At 40.5% G+C, this 17,871-nt stretch overlaps 1 protein-coding gene across 2 annotated transcripts; it reads right to left on the bottom strand.

Annotated features, from left to right (window-relative positions):
• Positions 1 to 4,469: 4,469 nt before the first annotated feature.
• LOC119737999 (transcription initiation factor TFIID subunit 11-like) lies at positions 4,470 to 14,722 on the bottom strand. Of its 2 annotated transcripts, none has more exons than XM_038212698.1 (8): positions 14,633 to 14,722; positions 11,809 to 11,943; positions 10,827 to 11,050; positions 9,798 to 9,998; positions 9,280 to 9,364; positions 8,104 to 8,349; positions 6,879 to 7,172; positions 4,470 to 6,014 (listed from the first exon to the last, which is right to left on the bottom strand). In XM_038212698.1, the coding sequence occupies exons 2-8, from the start codon at positions 11,813 to 11,815 to the stop codon at positions 5,185 to 5,187; spliced, it is 1,887 nt and encodes a 628-aa protein (XP_038068626.1). In that variant the 5' UTR covers positions 11,816 to 11,943; positions 14,633 to 14,722; the 3' UTR covers positions 4,470 to 5,184. The 2 variants fall into 2 exon arrangements, with proteins under 2 accessions (XP_038068626.1, XP_038068627.1); XM_038212699.1 differs by having other exon boundaries at positions 6,879 to 7,166.
• Between the last annotated feature and the right edge of the window lie 3,149 nt (positions 14,723 to 17,871).

Below are 17,871 nucleotides of genomic sequence, written 5' to 3'. Positions count from 1 at the left end.
ACCAGTGAGCTAAAAATCATTGCATATATGCCAACAGAGTTAAGTTTTACTCACAAGTTCTGCAATCTTACTAGTTTACAAAAAGCCAGAAACCTAACTCAACAGAACTCAAAGGAAGTACAGTTCCAGCTCAAATGTTATCAGGATTCAGCTTCTGTCCACAAATATTGGAGCTGCAATTTGATAGCCACAATTTCCTGGCCAGGCATAACCACAGAATTCTTGGTCATTCTACACATCCTCTGGAATTTCACAAGTAATTATAACTGAACTTGTTTGCCATGAAAACTTAACTACATCATGCAACACCGTAGACTGCATTCACAAAATGTTATTAAATAAGCTCAATCTTCAATAAGTCAGATATTCCAAAAACGTCCTCAAGCAGTAAAAAAAAAACACTTCACAAGAAATACCGAACCCCTCAGTTCATTTAGAAGACATTAAAAAATGATTTGCCTTTTGAGTACAGAAGTAATTTCCTTCTGAAATAATCCCCGACAGACGGAGACCGAATGAGCGAGAGAAATACAGAAATAGACCAACTAATAAAACAGACAACTGGAAGATAAGAAGAGGGGGGTTAAGGAAACTAAATGCCATGCTGCACCTGCACAGCACACCTGCTAGCTGCAATCAGCCCCGCTGCTAACGCCTCAGTGTCAGGAAGAGGGAGGGACAGGCATCGGCCCAGGCTAGCACTTCCTTCCTAATCATTTGATAACATAATACACCTTTACTGTGAGTTGATACAAGGACATTCAATACTCTTGAATTAATGTCGCGCATTTCGCTGGGGAAATTGGAACTGTGGGACTGAAGACATTTCTGGGCTGTGGTTTGTGTGGACACAGCTCCTTAGGCAATTCACACACAAAAAGAAAATGAGGCAGTCGTCTTAAAAACCAGATATGAAGGATTCTGCTGGTTTGTAGAGAGAGAGAAGAAACAGGACAAACCTGTAACCAGACGGCTGTATGCCAATCTTTGGGAGCATTTCAGCACCCCCACCCCAAACTGGACATCTTCTCTCTTTTCTATTATTCACCTTCAAGACAACACAAGATAGAGACTGGCTCAGGTTCAATGTGATGGAGCGACTCCCTCAGAATACACTCGTCTCCTCTTTTCTTATCTGAGATATTGAAGATGACACTGGCAGCAAGCACATCACAGCCCGACTGCCTGACCTCATATAAAATATTCAAATGACACCATCCATTACCAGTATCATGTGACCTGCCATAGCCAATCAAGACCCCATCCCCAGTGAGCAAGCACCAACTTGTTGACCAGCCAATCAGGGGCAAGTATGCAAATCACAACCTCATTTCCTCTCTGGATTGTGGGCAACTAGCTCCGCCTACTATCGGGAACTACTTTTTTGACATTTAATGTGAGCGGGACATCCGATACCGCAAGACGCAACATGGTGCTTTCACGTTCAAACAAATGGCTCATAGGTTCTGAGACAGCACAAAATAAAAGAAGAGCTCCGATAAACCACAGCTCGGGCGAGTAATTATCGGAGGTAATGCCCAATGTTTCATCATGTTCAGTGATGGGCAACATAAGGGGATGATTACTTGCAGACCCGAGTAATAAAGACACCTTGCGAGATGTAATCTGAGACCAACGTTCCAAACGATGGGTCTAATTTAATCATAGTAAGGTGCTATTGCCTCCAAGACCAATGATTACAAGCATGGACTCATCATTGCTAGTTTTTGCTGTCGAGAGGTTTTCATTTCCCATTTTTATTGTCTAGGGCTTATCTTAAATCATAATCATACATGTATATCACTAAGAAGACAAAAGACAATTTATAAAATAGCAAAATAATAAAAGACGGCAAAATCATAGATTGTACTGGAATAAACTATACCATAGGTCACTTTGTGTCGATTACCTGAATTTCAGAATGCTCGTCAGATATTGATGAAACTTTCTACGGCATTTTTTTACAAAAAAATATGTTGGTATCACTGTTTCTTGTTGCGCAAACATCAGCTGATCAAAAATGATAAGGCAAAAAAAAAAACATTGTGTAGCCCTCATCCGACCGACCCAATAATCTGAAAATCTCTGGTCTTTTTTTTTTTCACTTGAAAAAAAAATTAAATAAACTTTAACCTTACCATTACTGTTTCTTTGTAATGCCATAATTTGGCATTTTGTTACAAAACGTGCATACCTAAATGGTAGTTCGAATTTACCGTGTTTTGTACATGTAACTGAGGCTAAGGCTTGTGGCATGTGGTGTGATGTACTGAATTCATTGTATACATGAGCACATGCACCGTACATTGTCTCGCATCCATGTATATGCACACAGTGCAGTTGGCGCATGCAGTACATGTAGCCTATACGTTTTGCGTACTTTGGTAGAGAGGAACTGGTAACTGAATGGAACGGAAGAAGGTGTAGGCCTATAATTATGTTAAGTATGTATACCCAATCCCCCCCCCCTCCCAATTTTTTTTTTTTTTTAAATCCCCAACCGACTGACCCTCTGATATTGTTAATACGAGGGTAACACAACATTTTTGGGGGCCTAATCCAAGCATTTATGTGTTTTAAAGATAAGTATGTAGTAATGGTCCGAACGGATATGCAATTTAGTATGACATATAAAGACTAGGGGGTTTAATACGTACGTCCAAAAAAAAAAAACCTGAAGTACAGGATTTCTAGTTCTGCAACTTCATTGGATAAAAAAAAGTCTTGAGCAACAAAGCTAACGAGAGAAATACTTCTAATCAGACGGAGCAAAAATCTATTATAACATGAAAATGCATGCTCTGGTTTACACTGGACACCACAGCTTAAATTTTCTCTTGGGTCAAATAACCATGCAACAAATCCTAGCCACTGGCAACACTAACGAAAAAGTGTTCACCAAACTTCTCCTCAGACTGACATGCACACAAGTTCTTGCGACAACAACTGAACCCTGCTCAAAATTCATCCCCCGTTCCCTGGACAAAACCTTGCCCTTTGCTATTCATGGTGGGACATGGCAGACCGATAAGACAGATCCCCACCCCCTGGGGGGAGACACAAACTGAGAGAGACCACGGCAGGGGAATTGAGGCTCATTGACAAGCATCCCCGATTCGTGAATATTCCCCCAACGCACCGTTTAGCGACCCATGAATATTCCCGTCTGGGGCTTCAACTCTTGTCTAATCTAGGAACTCAGAGGGATGTTAGGGTCCGAGACCCCGATTGGGGAGAGAGGGAGGGGGGGGGGGGGGGCAGTGACCCCCACAGGGCTGTTCAGTGTCAAGTGTTTATTCTCACATCATCAGGGATGAGGGAATTGACTAGAGGGACGACATCCACGGACCTACTAAGCAGTTTGTAAAATACTGCTAAGCAAGAGACATATAATCAAGAAAAAAATGGCTCTGGCTATTTTTAAAGTAAGACACTCATTGTTGAATCTGCAAAGCACAAATATCTGCTTAGTAAGTATTCCTCAGTTTTAAATTCCAATTTGCCCATCAGTGCCCTTGCTCTTTAAACACACAGATTTGCTTTACACTGTTAAATGGATATGGATTTTGATCAGCAAAAAAAGTTGTTCAACACCAGCACCAACTTATTTCTTCTAAAAACAGGCAAAAGGCAAACAGTCACTGAAAATTGGCCCATCTACATCGTGCGCAAACAAGAGAGTTTTTTTTTAAAGCCTCATGGACAGGACACATGCGCGTGCTTGCGCATATAGTGCGAAATACAAACGACTAAGTTTATTCTAAATGTGCACAAAGCAACAGTGTCATCGCGTCGTCAGCAATGCGTTCCAATGTCTCTCCCAGTGGTCTCCCCCAACTCTCCCTTTTTTACCAATGAGGGGGTACTTATGCATGGAGCCCATAATCAATAAGGCCAAAAAAAAAAGTCTCCGGTTTCTGGTATGCGCGCGCGTCGCCGTAGCCATGCGCGTCGGCAAAATGAAAAAGGTTTTTTTTCAATGAAAGATGATTTCTCAAAACCGCCGAACTCACTGGATTGACTGGAATCCTGCTGCTGCACAATTTTAACGTGTTTTTAGATTGGGTTATGGTCGAGAATAAGCTTTATGTGGCCTCTCTGGTCTCCCATAATATTTAATAATAAGTTTAGTCGGGCACCATTTGCAGTCATCAGCCGACATTTGAAGCAAAAAACCAGGTAAAAAAAAAAAAAAAGCTGCGTCACCGCACCACTTTTTGGGCAAGCTCCATACCAGAAACCGGAGACTTTTTTTTTTGCCTAACAGACAACAGGGACATATTCTGTATATCATGAATACAGGGAAATGTCACGCCATCTGTATGACTCAAACAAAAATAAAATTAATTCATGAGCACGAGTTACAATGAAGAGGCTTTGTTTCGAAACCATCAATATTCCACAATTTCACTCACTGTAAAAGCAAGTGAACATGTAGCATATATGCAGTAAATTCTTTTCACACAGGATTGGATCTACAAGAAGAAACCTGATTTATTCCAGACAATAGAGGGCGCTATGGCACAATTACAGTCAACCAGATGGATTCTTATTGGCTTTAAAATCTGATCATACAAAAGTAACATTTTTCACTTGTTCATAATCTTTTTTAAAAGCAGTCAGTTTAAATTAACAACGGGCCGATCAGCCAAATGGAATGTTTGGTTCACTGATTTCCGGTCTTAAAGATATTTTAGAGGGTTACTGTAAAAGAACTGTTTTAAACGTTTAATATTTCGTGCGGAAGGCAGACATCTGAATCATTTGCACTGTCGCTACGATGCGACAACTTGACGATTGAGGCACTAATTACAAATTAACAGGTTCAGTTTGACCTCTACACTTTGAAACACAGTGAAGAGGTCCTTCTTCATAAAAACAAAACCTCCAAGGCTGTCATTGTATGTTGGAACTGAAATATGGCAAACTATGTCATGCCAAGAATCTGTTTTAAACGTTTCGCTGAAGACAAAGTTCTTTATCATCAAGCATTTACTATGTGAAATAAAAGGGCTCCTTCCTTAAATTTCCCTGTTGTCAAAGAACTAGATGTTGATTGTGTAAACTGGGTTGCTCAAGGACACGGCTATAATCCACAGTCAGCACCCTTGAACTTGCGCAGACTCCTTGATGATTCACAACTAATAACAAAAAGTGGCACGGTTTTTTTAGAGGGGGGTGTTTTCATCCCACGTCCTTCCTGTACTGTTTCATGAGTGACCGAATGGCCCTGGCACGCAGTTCCAACTCTAGCACTTCAAGTTCTTGAGCAACTTTCCGTCCTGACGACTTTGCCGTTCCAATGGCCCCCTGTACCTGGGTGACAGGCTGTGGGGTCTGGGGCTTTCTCTCAACATGTTCGATAGCGTCTGAAGCGTTTTCACTGTTTTCTGACTCACTGTCATTTTCATCATTGATTTTCTCCTCATTAACGTTATCACTAGTACTGTCACTGTCAACATCATTTGTTTTGACCTTGTTATCACCGTCTTCGACTAAACATTCCTGATCCGAATCATGCACAACGTTTTCCTCAGAATCCATTTCCAACTTGTCCTCGGCAAAGATATTGAGGCTGTTATCCACAATATCCTTGCCGACGGTCACGCCAACGGGCACCGCGACAGTTGCACCAACAGACGCACTCACGGCTGCATTGGCCTTACTGCCATCAGACGTTGTTTTGTTCATAATCGCACCGTCGGCAACACTCTGATCATCGCTCACAAGATCCTTAGTAACACTGACATCCATATCAACATGAGCACTGCTGTCATCGTCAACTGAAACGTTGTCATTGTTGGCGTCGTTTCCATGGTTACCTGAGTTTGGCAGACTTCTCTTGACATCTTGAGGAACTCCCACGGACTCACCAGGTTCCTCGCTGGCCTCACCCTCCCCTGTATCTGCCCCAGGGTGTGTGTCCAGGGGTGTTGCATCCCCTGTGTCACCCTCTGGCTTTGGCGTGTCCTCATCAGCCTCTTTGCTGGAGTGAACACTTTCTTCATCAGTTTCTAAACAAAACAAAAATGAAAGAAACTAAATTAAACAATTGTTCAACAGTATTTTTGCTCCGTCATACAAGTCATCGATTAGGGTAGTCGCGGTTATATCAGACTCAGACTGGCCAGCCAAACCTGTGACAAAAGCATCAATCTGATTTAACTATCTGCATATGTAGGAATAGGGCACTGCGTTCCATGCAGGTAAGGTGAAATTACCAAGCAGCATAAAAACCAATAAGATTTCAGAATCACGGAGTGTGCTGCCTGTCCTCTGTGGCTCGGAGCACCGGCAGGTCTCAAGTCTAATAGGTACAAAATATATACTCCATATACAAATATGCATAGCCCATTGGCTGTTAGAAGTGAAGTCACCGTCCGCCATATTACAACTCCAAGAACAATAGATGTGTGTAAAAAAAAATTAATTTAGTTGACAAATACATGTTTTACTCAACAAATCATTACTTTCTTTTCTTTTTAAAAAAAATAAAAATAAAATGGCAACAAAATATATTTTATATAAACTTTCTGTAAGGGCAATTCTGTACATTCGAAGGTACATGTCAGACACTTTAATGAGCCGCTGTTGGAGAATTGAATGTGATACATCACTAATAATGTGACATCTAAAACAATTACAGATCAAACTAAGGTACCACCACCTTAACGACCTTGTACATGTTGGATTTTATGGAATTGCCCTTTAGAACAAAAAGTTTTCTTACACTTTTAGAAGACTCTATTGTAATTGTTTAGAACGATGGGAGTGGTTGAGGATGGTTCCCTCTCCACATTCTAATGGAGGGATCGGGAACATAGGTTCACTTGTTTGTACAGCTCGGAATGGTTCAAACACAGTCCAGACAGACTCACCCACTTCATCACTTGTAATCTCTCCTTCCTCACATTCTTCCCCATCGGCACGGACTATCTTGATACGACGGTACTTCTTGGGTTTCTGGACCACCGTCTCCTCCTCAATTTCCTCCTCCTGATCTTCCTCTCTGTCCATCTCTGCAACTGAGTCGCTCTCTCCTTCATGATGTCTGATGTCATCATTATCCTCGTTCAAGTCTTGATCTTCATCTGAGTATCTGTGATGCCTCTCACTGCCGTCTTGCCAGCTGTTATCAGGGCTGGCTACATCATCTTCTTCCCCTTCACCTTCTGTTTACAAAGAAGTCAAAGTCATTACCTCCTCATTTTTAGGGGAAAAAAGTTCAGAATCAGGGCCTCTACACAAAGATTGCAAAATTTGTAGTTGATATCATTTCTGTATTTCCCTCTCTCTCTGTTTCAAGAATTTTAACAGCAGCTGTTGTTTCAAAAAGCAGTAACTGGATACTGAAATCCAGGGGATTCACAGTGCCTTCAAGAGTGAGCAAAAAGGCTGCTTGGAGCACTATGAGAACTAAAGGCTGGTTCATACATCACGTGAATGCGAATGCAAAGCAAATTTGACGTCAAAATAAAGATAGAGTTGGAATGTGTTCAACTTTGCAGTGCTTATACTTGCCACAACGTCACAGATTTTCTTTCACACCGAGTATGAACCGGCCTTAAAACAGCTCAGCGGCAGAATGTCTCTAATCTCTCACACACACATGATCCACTGTCACTAAGCGACAAGCCAATTTCTAAGTTCTGTATCTGTATCTGTATGGTTACGTTGCAGAAACCTATTCAGGCATTATCGCAACAGCTACTCAAGGCACTAGGAGTTATGTCTATTATTAGATGAATGAAGTACATGAGAAATATGAGACCTACTATGTAGCACCTTTTAAGGGTTTACAAGGTGCTGCGGCCACTGCCAGGACACCGGGGCGAACCCCTTCTCTTAGCGACAAGTGTTACTGGGTTCTTTAACGTGCATTACACAACACACAGGACCTACAGCTTTATGTTCCATCCAAAGGACAAAGCAAGAATGGTTAAGTGCCTTGCTTAAGGGCACAAGTGTCCGCCGGCGGGCTCGAACCCACGTCACTGTTGCCTCTGAAACACCAGAACATGAGTCCGGTGCTCTTAACCGCTAGGCCAAGACACTCCACTTGAACTTAATTTTGATTCCAAAATTTCATCAAACATCATGTACCTGCATTATCCTCTGCATCACTATCTCCCTCTCCAGCCTCCTCTCCAGCCGCTTCCTCCTCTACATCATGCATTGACATAACCTCCTCCACATCAGCTACAGACATGGAGGCTTGAGGCAGGCTGGAGGTAGAGTCTACCACCTCACTGTTGATGAGGTTATCCTCTGCGTCTTCCGTTTTTGATGGGTCCTGCTCCACTTCCAAGTCAGACTCCTCGTCATCAGACGACGACTGCATCTCTTCACCTGTAAGCAAATAAAGATCAGACAATAGGCCATAATGTTTACTCATTACAGGTGCCATGGAGTACCGAAGTGAATATGTCACGTGCACAAAATGTGTGTAAAAGACATAAGCGCGTGATTCAGCCTGTGAACCATTCGTTTGCACTGCACTTTCTGGTTCTAAATGACGTCACACTTCAGTACTTCATATGGGCCACTTTGGCGTACAGATAGAACTGAATGCAGTTGTATGATCAATCTGTTAGCACCTAAATGACCATGTACTACATCCATGCTCTGATGAATCCATGAAGCATACTGTGCTGAGCAGTTTGGGGCAATACAGGGATGACTACACTATAGCACATTTAATAATGTTTTGGCATTTTTTTTCCCATTGTATAAAACTACTTGGCTGTAAGGCAATGGGACGACTATGCCAGTAACTGGAAATTCTCAGCTTACAGATGCGTTTCCCATGCTATTTTTGAGATTCACCTTGAACATTTTTTTTTTTTCAATTGTTATTTTCCTAGAAATATTCAAGTTAATCACTTTTGAATGTGACATCGAACAAAAAAATCCACCACTATTACTTCTTGCAAGTTATTCACTTTTGAATGCGACATCAAACAAAAAAAATCCACCGATATTACTTCTTGAATGTTTTTCATAAAAATCCAATTATTGGCTGCCAGACAATAATGTGGCTCTCGCAGGGCGGGTTCATGTGTGCGCAAAAGAAATTCCTTTTTCAGAGGGTTGCAGACGCCCAACATTGGTATAAAGTAGTTTTATTGTTAAAACAAAACATACAAAATGCAAATTTGTTTTGAGAAAAGAAAAAAAATCCATTTTTGAAGAGCACGGGGTGTCATATTTTCTTATTGATGGATCTGGACTGTGACCTTGCAACCAGTATTTGACCTACAAACTCTACATATGACCTACCTGCCAAGATGGACATAACTCTAGATTTGGACATGCCTTCCAACTGCAGCAGACAGAGTTGCTGTAACTCTTCCACCTTAACATCCTGCAAGCATGAGAAAGACATCCATCTTTAAGAATTCACACTTTCTCTACACAAGGGAATTTACTTTCACTAATATGCAAACAATGCAAAGGCCGGTTCACACTAGAAGCATACACAAACATGAATGCAAATTTTCACAAAGATTTAAGACACACCAAAACTTTGATATGTTTCATACCGTCAAATTCACTTTCGCTAATAACATCCGTGTGAAGCATGAACAGTCTTCAGTACCTTCAAAGTTTGTTATGCAGGTTTTTCTGCCCCTTTTGTTGCAGGTATGGTGCGTCCAGTGGAAGTGACTTTAACCGCATACATAGGTATATGTGTAATTGTTAGCCATAGCCAAGTAATTCAGACGCGGACTATGGGAAGTGGCTTCAGCTACCTCTATATGTGCATGTGTAACTGTAAGCCATAGTCATAGCCTCACCTTGAGTATATCAGGCAACATGGCTTGCAGCTTGTCTGCTTTCATGACACATTTGAACATATGTTGTAGCATCTCCTCCCTATCCTGGATGTAGTCTCGTATCGGCTTCACCTCATTCTCAAGATCTAGATCAGAGTCTTGCTCCACCGGCTCCACCTTCTTAGCTGGTTGATCACCTTTCTTAGATTTCTTGGATGATTTCTTCAAGACAATGAAATTATTTTTTTTAAATTAAAACTGTGACCCGTAGGAACTTTCTAGCATCTATCTCAAGAGTCAAGACAAATAAGAAACTGTAACAACACTATTTCTTCATGTGTTGCTCATAGTGACCTTTTTGAAGTTGAAACAATAGACAGAAGCAATACTGGGCTATAGTTTGGAGCATTGCCTGTGTAAAATCGACCAACAAAATATGAAAAACAAAAACAAACTTTTGTAGTTCTTGATAAAATGTTGGACTTAAATCCCCAAGTCCCCAGCTCAGTTTCCTGGAACTGCTACTAAAGCAGAAAATATCAAGCAATATGCTGAGAAAAATTACCTTATTGTAAGAACCTTAGAACCTGTCATAAGAAATATGCATCTCACAAAAATGTTTCTCTGGGTTTTTTTTGTGGGGGGGGGGTACATTATGGTGCTTAGTAGCTCAACATATCCATCAACTTGCAAATACATAAATGGATTTCAAGGAAGTCTATGATAATGTCATTTGTGATAATGTCATAATGAGATTGTGAGAATGTGCATGTCATTCGCATTTGAGTGAAACATGAAACCACTGGTGTAGTCAAATCCATCACAAGTCCTAACAGGTCCTCACAAGTCCTAACTGGTCCTCACAAGTCCTCACAAATCTCCCAGTTTAAACTCTCCCAGTTAAAGTCTCTCAGTTTAAACTCAAATTACGAGCTATTTAAAGCAATTGTTCCAAAGGCATTCCTTTGTTATTTGTTCACACCCTGTTATTTGTGACTGGACTTGAAGTGGACTTGACTACAAACACTGCATGAAACGGCTGTATGCTACCTGCTCCTTGTGAGATTTCTCTTTTCCCATTTTCTTCTTCTTGCTGTTCTTGGCTGTCCTCTCCTCAGACTTCCGCTTCTTCTTTTTCTTGCTGCCGTCACTCTTCTTTCCTTTGCTGTTACTCCCTGAGGAACCATCCCTGGTTGATGGTGGATGATTGGCAGCTGATGAGGTTCCAGCGGGCATGGTTTCTGACTGCGTTGAGTCTGGTAGCATTGCCTTGGCTACAAGGGGGAGGAACATGACACATTGAAATCCTTACAGAGTAGTCAAAAGTCAATCCTGTTCATCTGCCATGCCTTTTACACAGGCTAGTCACCAACAGTCAGATAATCAAAGCTTCGGTTTGAATTCCACTACTCAGTTTGAATTTTGCATTGATGTATCCGGCAGGATATTTTGCTGACTTAACCAATGGAGATGGAGAACTGGATATCAAAACCAACCGTCAAATAACTGATATAACTGAGCAAGAAAGAAAATACTGGTAGTTCAGAAGTTGTAAATAATTGTAAATTGTTTTGTGAATAGACTAGACACAGCAAAGAAGAATATTTGTCCGGTTTATTTCTTTCGTTGTTGTGTTGAAATAATAGTTGTAGACAATTTGGACACAGTTCATGAAAAATCCTAACAACAACTCTGGATTGTTTTTGTCAAGGCCCAGTGGTCAATGAATCCTGCAAACTACACCAAATCATCTGTGAGCTCAATTGGAACTTCCAGTGAAATCAGATATCTGTTATTTGGTAAAAAAAAAAGTCAGAAGAACCAGATTTTGAAATCACCAAATTTCCCCACCATTAAACAGGAGCTCCACAAGAATACACACGAGTAGATCCATTGTGCACTGTCCATTCATTGTTACTGAATTAAACTCAAAGAAGAAATGCCTCAAAAATGTCTGCTAAATGCAACAGGTCTATGGAAGCAGTGCAAGTGTAAACATGAAATATTACCAGGATCCCTAAATTTGACATACTTTCCATGACTGGTGCTTGTCAGCATTAAGTAGAGCCACTGTCCCTGCTCTACAGTCCAGCTATGTGTAGTAAGCCGGTCATGTGACAGCTATCCATGTCTGCATCGTTCCTCTTGCAAGCTAAAATGAGCCACGCTATATAAAGAAGCATCACGTTCAAAGTTAATTTACACAAAGTTACAGTCGGCTTTCCAGAAGCAAACTGTGTCAATATGAATTGAAGCAGAATTTATTGATAAAGGCAAAAGAAAAATTTGCAGCCTTTTCTAGTTTCTCTATCTGCCAATCAGCATCAGGCTTGCATTGTGTCGGGCTTTCACGCGTATGCAGGTCTTACGTCTCCGACTGCAAAAAAAAAGGTAGCAAAGTCACATTTTCTTTGAAAGTGCGTTTCAAAATACAACAAACATGACTCAAAGTTAATCTGAAGAAAAAAAGACTGCTTAAGCCTGCAAAAAGACTTTGGTACGGGACAGTCACCAGCAATTTGTGCAAAATTCGGTTCTGAACAAAACTTGTACAAAAATAGAGGTGTCCTATTAGATTAGTATTATACTAGGCCCTATTACATAAATGTAACACTGATCATGATCTAGCCCCATAAATGTGGCCAATTTACTGGACTACCTCCATAAATAAAGGCCACATTCCACCATGTACAAAAACATGTCGAACTTTGTCAAATTTTGATTTTCACATTTAGGCTTAGTTTGTAGTTTATTTTGCTTCAGAAGCATACTCACCCTTTTTAATAGCTGGAGTTACCCAGCCCTAAATTTTATCATTGGGTTGTCATTTAGGGCTGGAGGACATTTTTCACGTGAACCAGCAGAGTTGGCAGGTCCCAAAAATAATTCGAAAATGTGCAATTTTGTCCCTGTTACACACTAATTTCAACTGGAACTCACGCAAACCTTGCCTGGAATTACACAGGTCCTTGAAGTAAAAAAACGATCCACAATGAAGATTCAGCCTACAATTGCAGTGAAAAAAACGAGGCATAAACCAACAACCGTGCAGTTATGGCGAGGCCCGCAATTGGATTTGTGCACAGCGTGTTTACCAGTTCCTTCTTGCCGGCTGCGCTGGCTGATGGCGCATGACGTCACGCGGAAGCGGATTACCCGACGACTGTTGAGGTTTACCACTCGCATCATAGCTGCGATACTGGACGGCAACCAAAGTTTGCCGGTTATCGTGCACGAAACAGTCGTCGGGTAATCCGCTTCCGCGTGACGTCATGCACCATCAGCCAGCGCAGCCGGCAAGAAGGAACTGGTAAACGCGCTGTGCACAAATCCAATTGCGGGCCTCGCCATAACCGCACGGTTGTCGGTTTATGCCTCGTTTTTTCACTGCAATTGTAGGCTGAATCTTCATCGTGGATCGTTTTTTACTTCAAGGTCCTGTGTAATGGTTATTCCAGGCAAGGTTTGCATGAGTTCCAGTTGAAATAAGTGTGTAACAGGGACAAAATTGCACATTTTCGAAATGTTTTCAAATTTTTGTTGGGACCTGCCAACTCTGCTGGTTCACGTGAAAAATGTCCTCCAGCCCTAAATGACAACCCAATGATAAAATTTAGGGCTGGGTAACTCCAGCTACCTTTTTAAAGGCTAATCAGAAAGTGCTGTCTTTTTAAGTTAAGATGTCTAATTTTCGTGAAATTTCATGTTGAAATTTTGCTACGCAAACATGTGCAAATGAATCTGGAAATTTCACGAAAAATAGACATCTGAAAAGGGCAGCACTTTCTGATTAGCTATAGGCAAGAGGGTGAATATGCTTCTAAAGCAAAAGTAAACTACAACCTAAGGCGCTAAGCCTAAATGTGAAACTGAAAATCTAAATTTGACAAAGTTCGACATGTTTTTGTACATGGTGGAAGTGTGGCCTTTATTTACGGAGGTTGTCCAGTAAATTGGCCACATTTATGGGGCTAATCATGATCAAGCTTGGTACACTGATCATAGCTAGGATTAGCTAGGATGATCCTTAGCCGTTATATTGTTGATGTACCCTAACGTGGCGCGGCCCCTAACGTGGCGCACTTTGATTTTTCGCCTGTAGCGCCTAGCTAGAGCAAAAGTTTTAACTGAAATTTCACAGAAAGTGAAATTTCATCAAGTTCTAAACACTCCCGTTCATAAATCGCGAGTTTATTTACCCGTTACAAAGTTCAAAGAAAAAATTATATTGGCGTGATTTTCCGATTTTATTTTCAAGTGCAAAGTGAACCCTTTGAAAATGCCCCGAAAAATAAGAAAATTATTTTCTGACAAAGTGACAAACATCTGGCTGGGCTTGTAAGTGAAGATAATAATGATGTATCAGAAGTTATCAAGGTTACAGAAATTCTTAAATGTTAATTTGGAATTTTCCAAGATTTATTCAAGTGCGCCACGTTAGGGAACACTCCGACAATTTGTGCCCAATTTCCGGACGCGACCGTTTTTGCATTTCGGATTAAATTTTATGAAACCGAAATTGTTCACAGAGGTTAAATAGCAAGCATTATGAAGGTAAAAGTACCAGTATTTTACTGCATGAATTTGAGGTTTGTCAACAAAGAGGTTTGACAACACTACACGAGGAAAGTTGGGTAAGCTTCGAAGTGCGCCACGTTAGGGAACACGACTATACACTGATCATTGCATGTATTGTAACAAGTTTGTCCGAAAACTGGGCACCTAACGCCATCTTCCTGAAAGTGAAACAACTCCACCAAATACAGATTAATCGTATGTTGTTTTAATCTCTGCAGCTCAAACAGCTTTCCCTCAACAACAATGACAACATTTATGTTATTCTAATGGTGCTTTACCTCAATATTTCTGGTGGAAACGGAAACCACGCGTTTTGTTTATACTTTGTGACAGGCGATTGCTGCGCGTGTTCCTGGACGATCGATCACACTATGATAATGAGAAAAGGAAGCGCAGGGGCACCAGTCTCTTACTTTACTTCTACGGCTGTTTCATGCATAGGGTTTCTAACTTTTTTTCACGGGGGGGGGGGGGGGTTAGCGTGCGGGCGGGCAGACATTGCTTCCTCGTAAATGGAGTTTGAGAGGAACAAAATGACTTTATATTGTTTTGCCCACATAGAGGGTAAAAAAAATATGGGGGGGGGGGAATACAGCAAAGAGCGATTTAAGTAAGGAGTTTTTAGTTGAGAAACAACATATTTTGTACCCCCTGCCCAATAAAAAATAAAAACATATTTCTGCATATTCAAAGAAAATAATAAAGCATAAAGTTAAGGTACAACTACAAGTCTTAATCTTTGGTGGTGTATGGCCATTTTCCATGAGAAAGACCACGCTAAAGAAAAAAGTTCAATCAAAATCTTTTTTTCATCAAATTTATTATGAGTCCTCAATTTGATCACTTCATACACAGCTGGGAAATTACTGCATGGTTATAACTCATTACAATGTATTCAATTAGTAATGCAATAATCTAATATCTTATGATATTACCATCATAGAGTTTGTTCATTGTAATTAGTAACCTTTAAGTATTCTGTTAAAAATTATTCTGTTAAAAATAATGGACATTCAACAATTACAGAGTCATTGTTGAAGGAATGGAGTCATCGATTTTTTTTCTAATTACCTATTGAGGTAGTTTTGACCATTGACCAATCAGAATGCTTGTCTCATAAATGCTACTTAGAGTGGCCAATGGGAAGACAGCAGGCACTGCACTTGGAAAGTTTCCGGATTTTTATTGGCTCTCTATCACACAGTACCAGCCAATAAGGATGCTGATGTGAAGATATGTCAAACATGGAACATAATGACCACTGAAAACTATCTGTTGATACAGAAAACGTTAATACAAAGTACAGTCATACAAGTTTTCAACACATTTTAAGTTACATGTACATGTGCATATTTACGTACACAGCTCACTCGAAATACTTCAGAAAACCCATCATTTACAACCACAAGACAGACTGGATTTAATACTTTATAAATATTTATTACTGCACGATGCACATCCCACTCGACATCCAAAATTGTAATATATTACATGTTTATCACAGGTCTACGACATATATATGTTTAAATTCACATGAAGGTCCAGATTTGCTAGTTTCAAAGTGGGACTTTTTTTTCCGGATCTTCTGAAAGAAGTCCGGATATCCAGACAGGATTTCCTGAGGATCATCCAGGATTCTAAGGTGAGGAGTTCAGGACTTCAACAATTTTCCTGTGGAAATCTAAGGATTTCGGTTGTATTGGATTTGTCTGGGTTGAACAATTGTCCAATTTTCAAGGATTCTCTTAAGCAACAGTATGAAGCCCAGGAAGGGACAGGGTGGAATTTTATTTTGGAATTTGCTAATTCGTTCCCACGAATTACTAATTCGTTCGAATTGCTAATTCGTGCGCACGAATTGCTAATTTGTGCGCACGAATTGCTAACTCGTTCGCACGAATTGCTATTTCGTTCGCACAACTTGCTATTTCGTTCCCACGAATTGCTATTTCGTTCCCACGAATTGCTAATTCGTTCCCACGAATTGCTAATTCGTTCCCACGAATTACCAACTTGTTCCCACGAATTAGTAACGCGTTCCCGGATGCACGAGTTCGCAATTCGTTCCCACGAATTAGGAAATCGTGCGAACGAGTTAGCAATTCGTGCGAACGAATTAGCAAATTACCAAAAAAAAATTCCACCCTGTCCCTTCCCGGGCTTCATACAACAGGGATTCCAAAGGCACATTATGGGGTTTTAAATTCAGGTCTGGGAAATTTTCCTTGATTTTGTGGAAACAGGTTCCAAGAAATTCAAGGATCCCTAAATGCAAGTTTTGGGTATTCTCCAGGATCCATGAGTAACTAGAAATCAGAATATTCCAATTTCAATTTTCCAATTGAAGTTGTCTGGATTTCTTGTGTTTTAATTTCTCTACATGACAAACCACTAGCAATTATCCGTATCTAACCCCAAAAACTAACATATCGACATACGTTGTGTCCGTGCAACAAGGTTGTATCTCCAAACATGACGTGCGAAATCATGTACATGAAAAGCAAGTTTTCAATGTCAAAGGTTGTATCTTGCTTAAAATAACCCGGATGTACACACTAAGTCAATGGACTTCGCAATATGTGAGATACAACCCTGTTGCACGGAGCGTTTTCGTGCGAGATACACTCAACCCAAAAAGAAAGTCCCCCCCCCCCACCCTTCCAATACTTTTTTGTCTAACTCAAAAACTACTGAGCAACTCTCGCTCAAATGAAAACTAATCAGTACAGAAATTCCTTAGCAATCCAGCCATACTCTTTATTTGGCCCAAAACAGTGATAATGTGTACAAATTTATGTAATTAATGACCAACGATACCGAAAACAGTTGCACTTTTGTATACGTGCAAGTTGTGGTTCACACTCACCTTACACGTATACAAAAGTGCAACTATTTTTTTGGTACCATTCGTCATAGACTGCATAATTTTGTACAACATCATCATGGTTTTGGGCCAAACAAAGAGTATGGCTGGATTCCTAAGGAATTTCTGTACTGATCAGTCGTAATTTGAGCAAGATGTGCCCAGTAGTTTTTGAGTTAGACACAAAAGTATTCAGGGGGGACTTTCTTTTTGGGTTGAGTGTAGGAATTTGTTGCAGGATCGAGTTAAGACCTTGTTGCACTGATGCGATAATATTCAAGCAGTTTTTAGTTCACACTTTAGCAAAACAAAGCCCAAGCAAAAACGCTAGTATTGAACGTGTAACAGATAGACTACCGACTAACATTAAGGAATTACCTCGATGACAATCCCAGAAAAAGTTGCAGAGAAAATCTTTCCCGAAGGGGTTTATATCTAAAAGAACCTCTGCTTTACTCTGCATAATCGAGCAAGGCAAAGTTTATGATAACACTACTTGACCCAGCTGAACATGTCTATCCAAAAAAAGGTCTCTAATATCGATGACCGAGCTACAATCTTCCCAGTGGGGCAATTTCTCCACAATTTTCTAGGATTTGTTTTTCTACATGACTCCTAAGATTTTAAAAGATCCGGATATTGGTTTCCTTTATG

This window comes from Patiria miniata, unplaced genomic scaffold, assembly GCF_015706575.1.
Source record: "Patiria miniata isolate m_02_andy unplaced genomic scaffold, ASM1570657v1 HiC_scaffold_3, whole genome shotgun sequence".
In the NCBI taxonomy this organism is placed as follows: Eukaryota; Metazoa; Echinodermata; class Asteroidea; order Valvatida; family Asterinidae; genus Patiria; species Patiria miniata.
The sequence above is the reverse complement of the archived record's forward strand: the minus strand, read 5'-3'. Positions and strand labels throughout refer to the sequence as shown.

Coding starts and splice junctions, on each gene's coding strand:
- LOC119737999 (XM_038212698.1), bottom strand. Junction 7,173..8,103: donor TGATGCAGAGGATAATGCAG/GTACATGATGTT, acceptor CTTTGTAAACAG/AAGGTGAAGGGGAAGAAGAT. Junction 6,015..6,878: donor GATTACAAGTGATGAAGTGG/GTGAGTCTGTCT, acceptor TGTTTTGTTTAG/AAACTGATGAAGAAAGTGTT.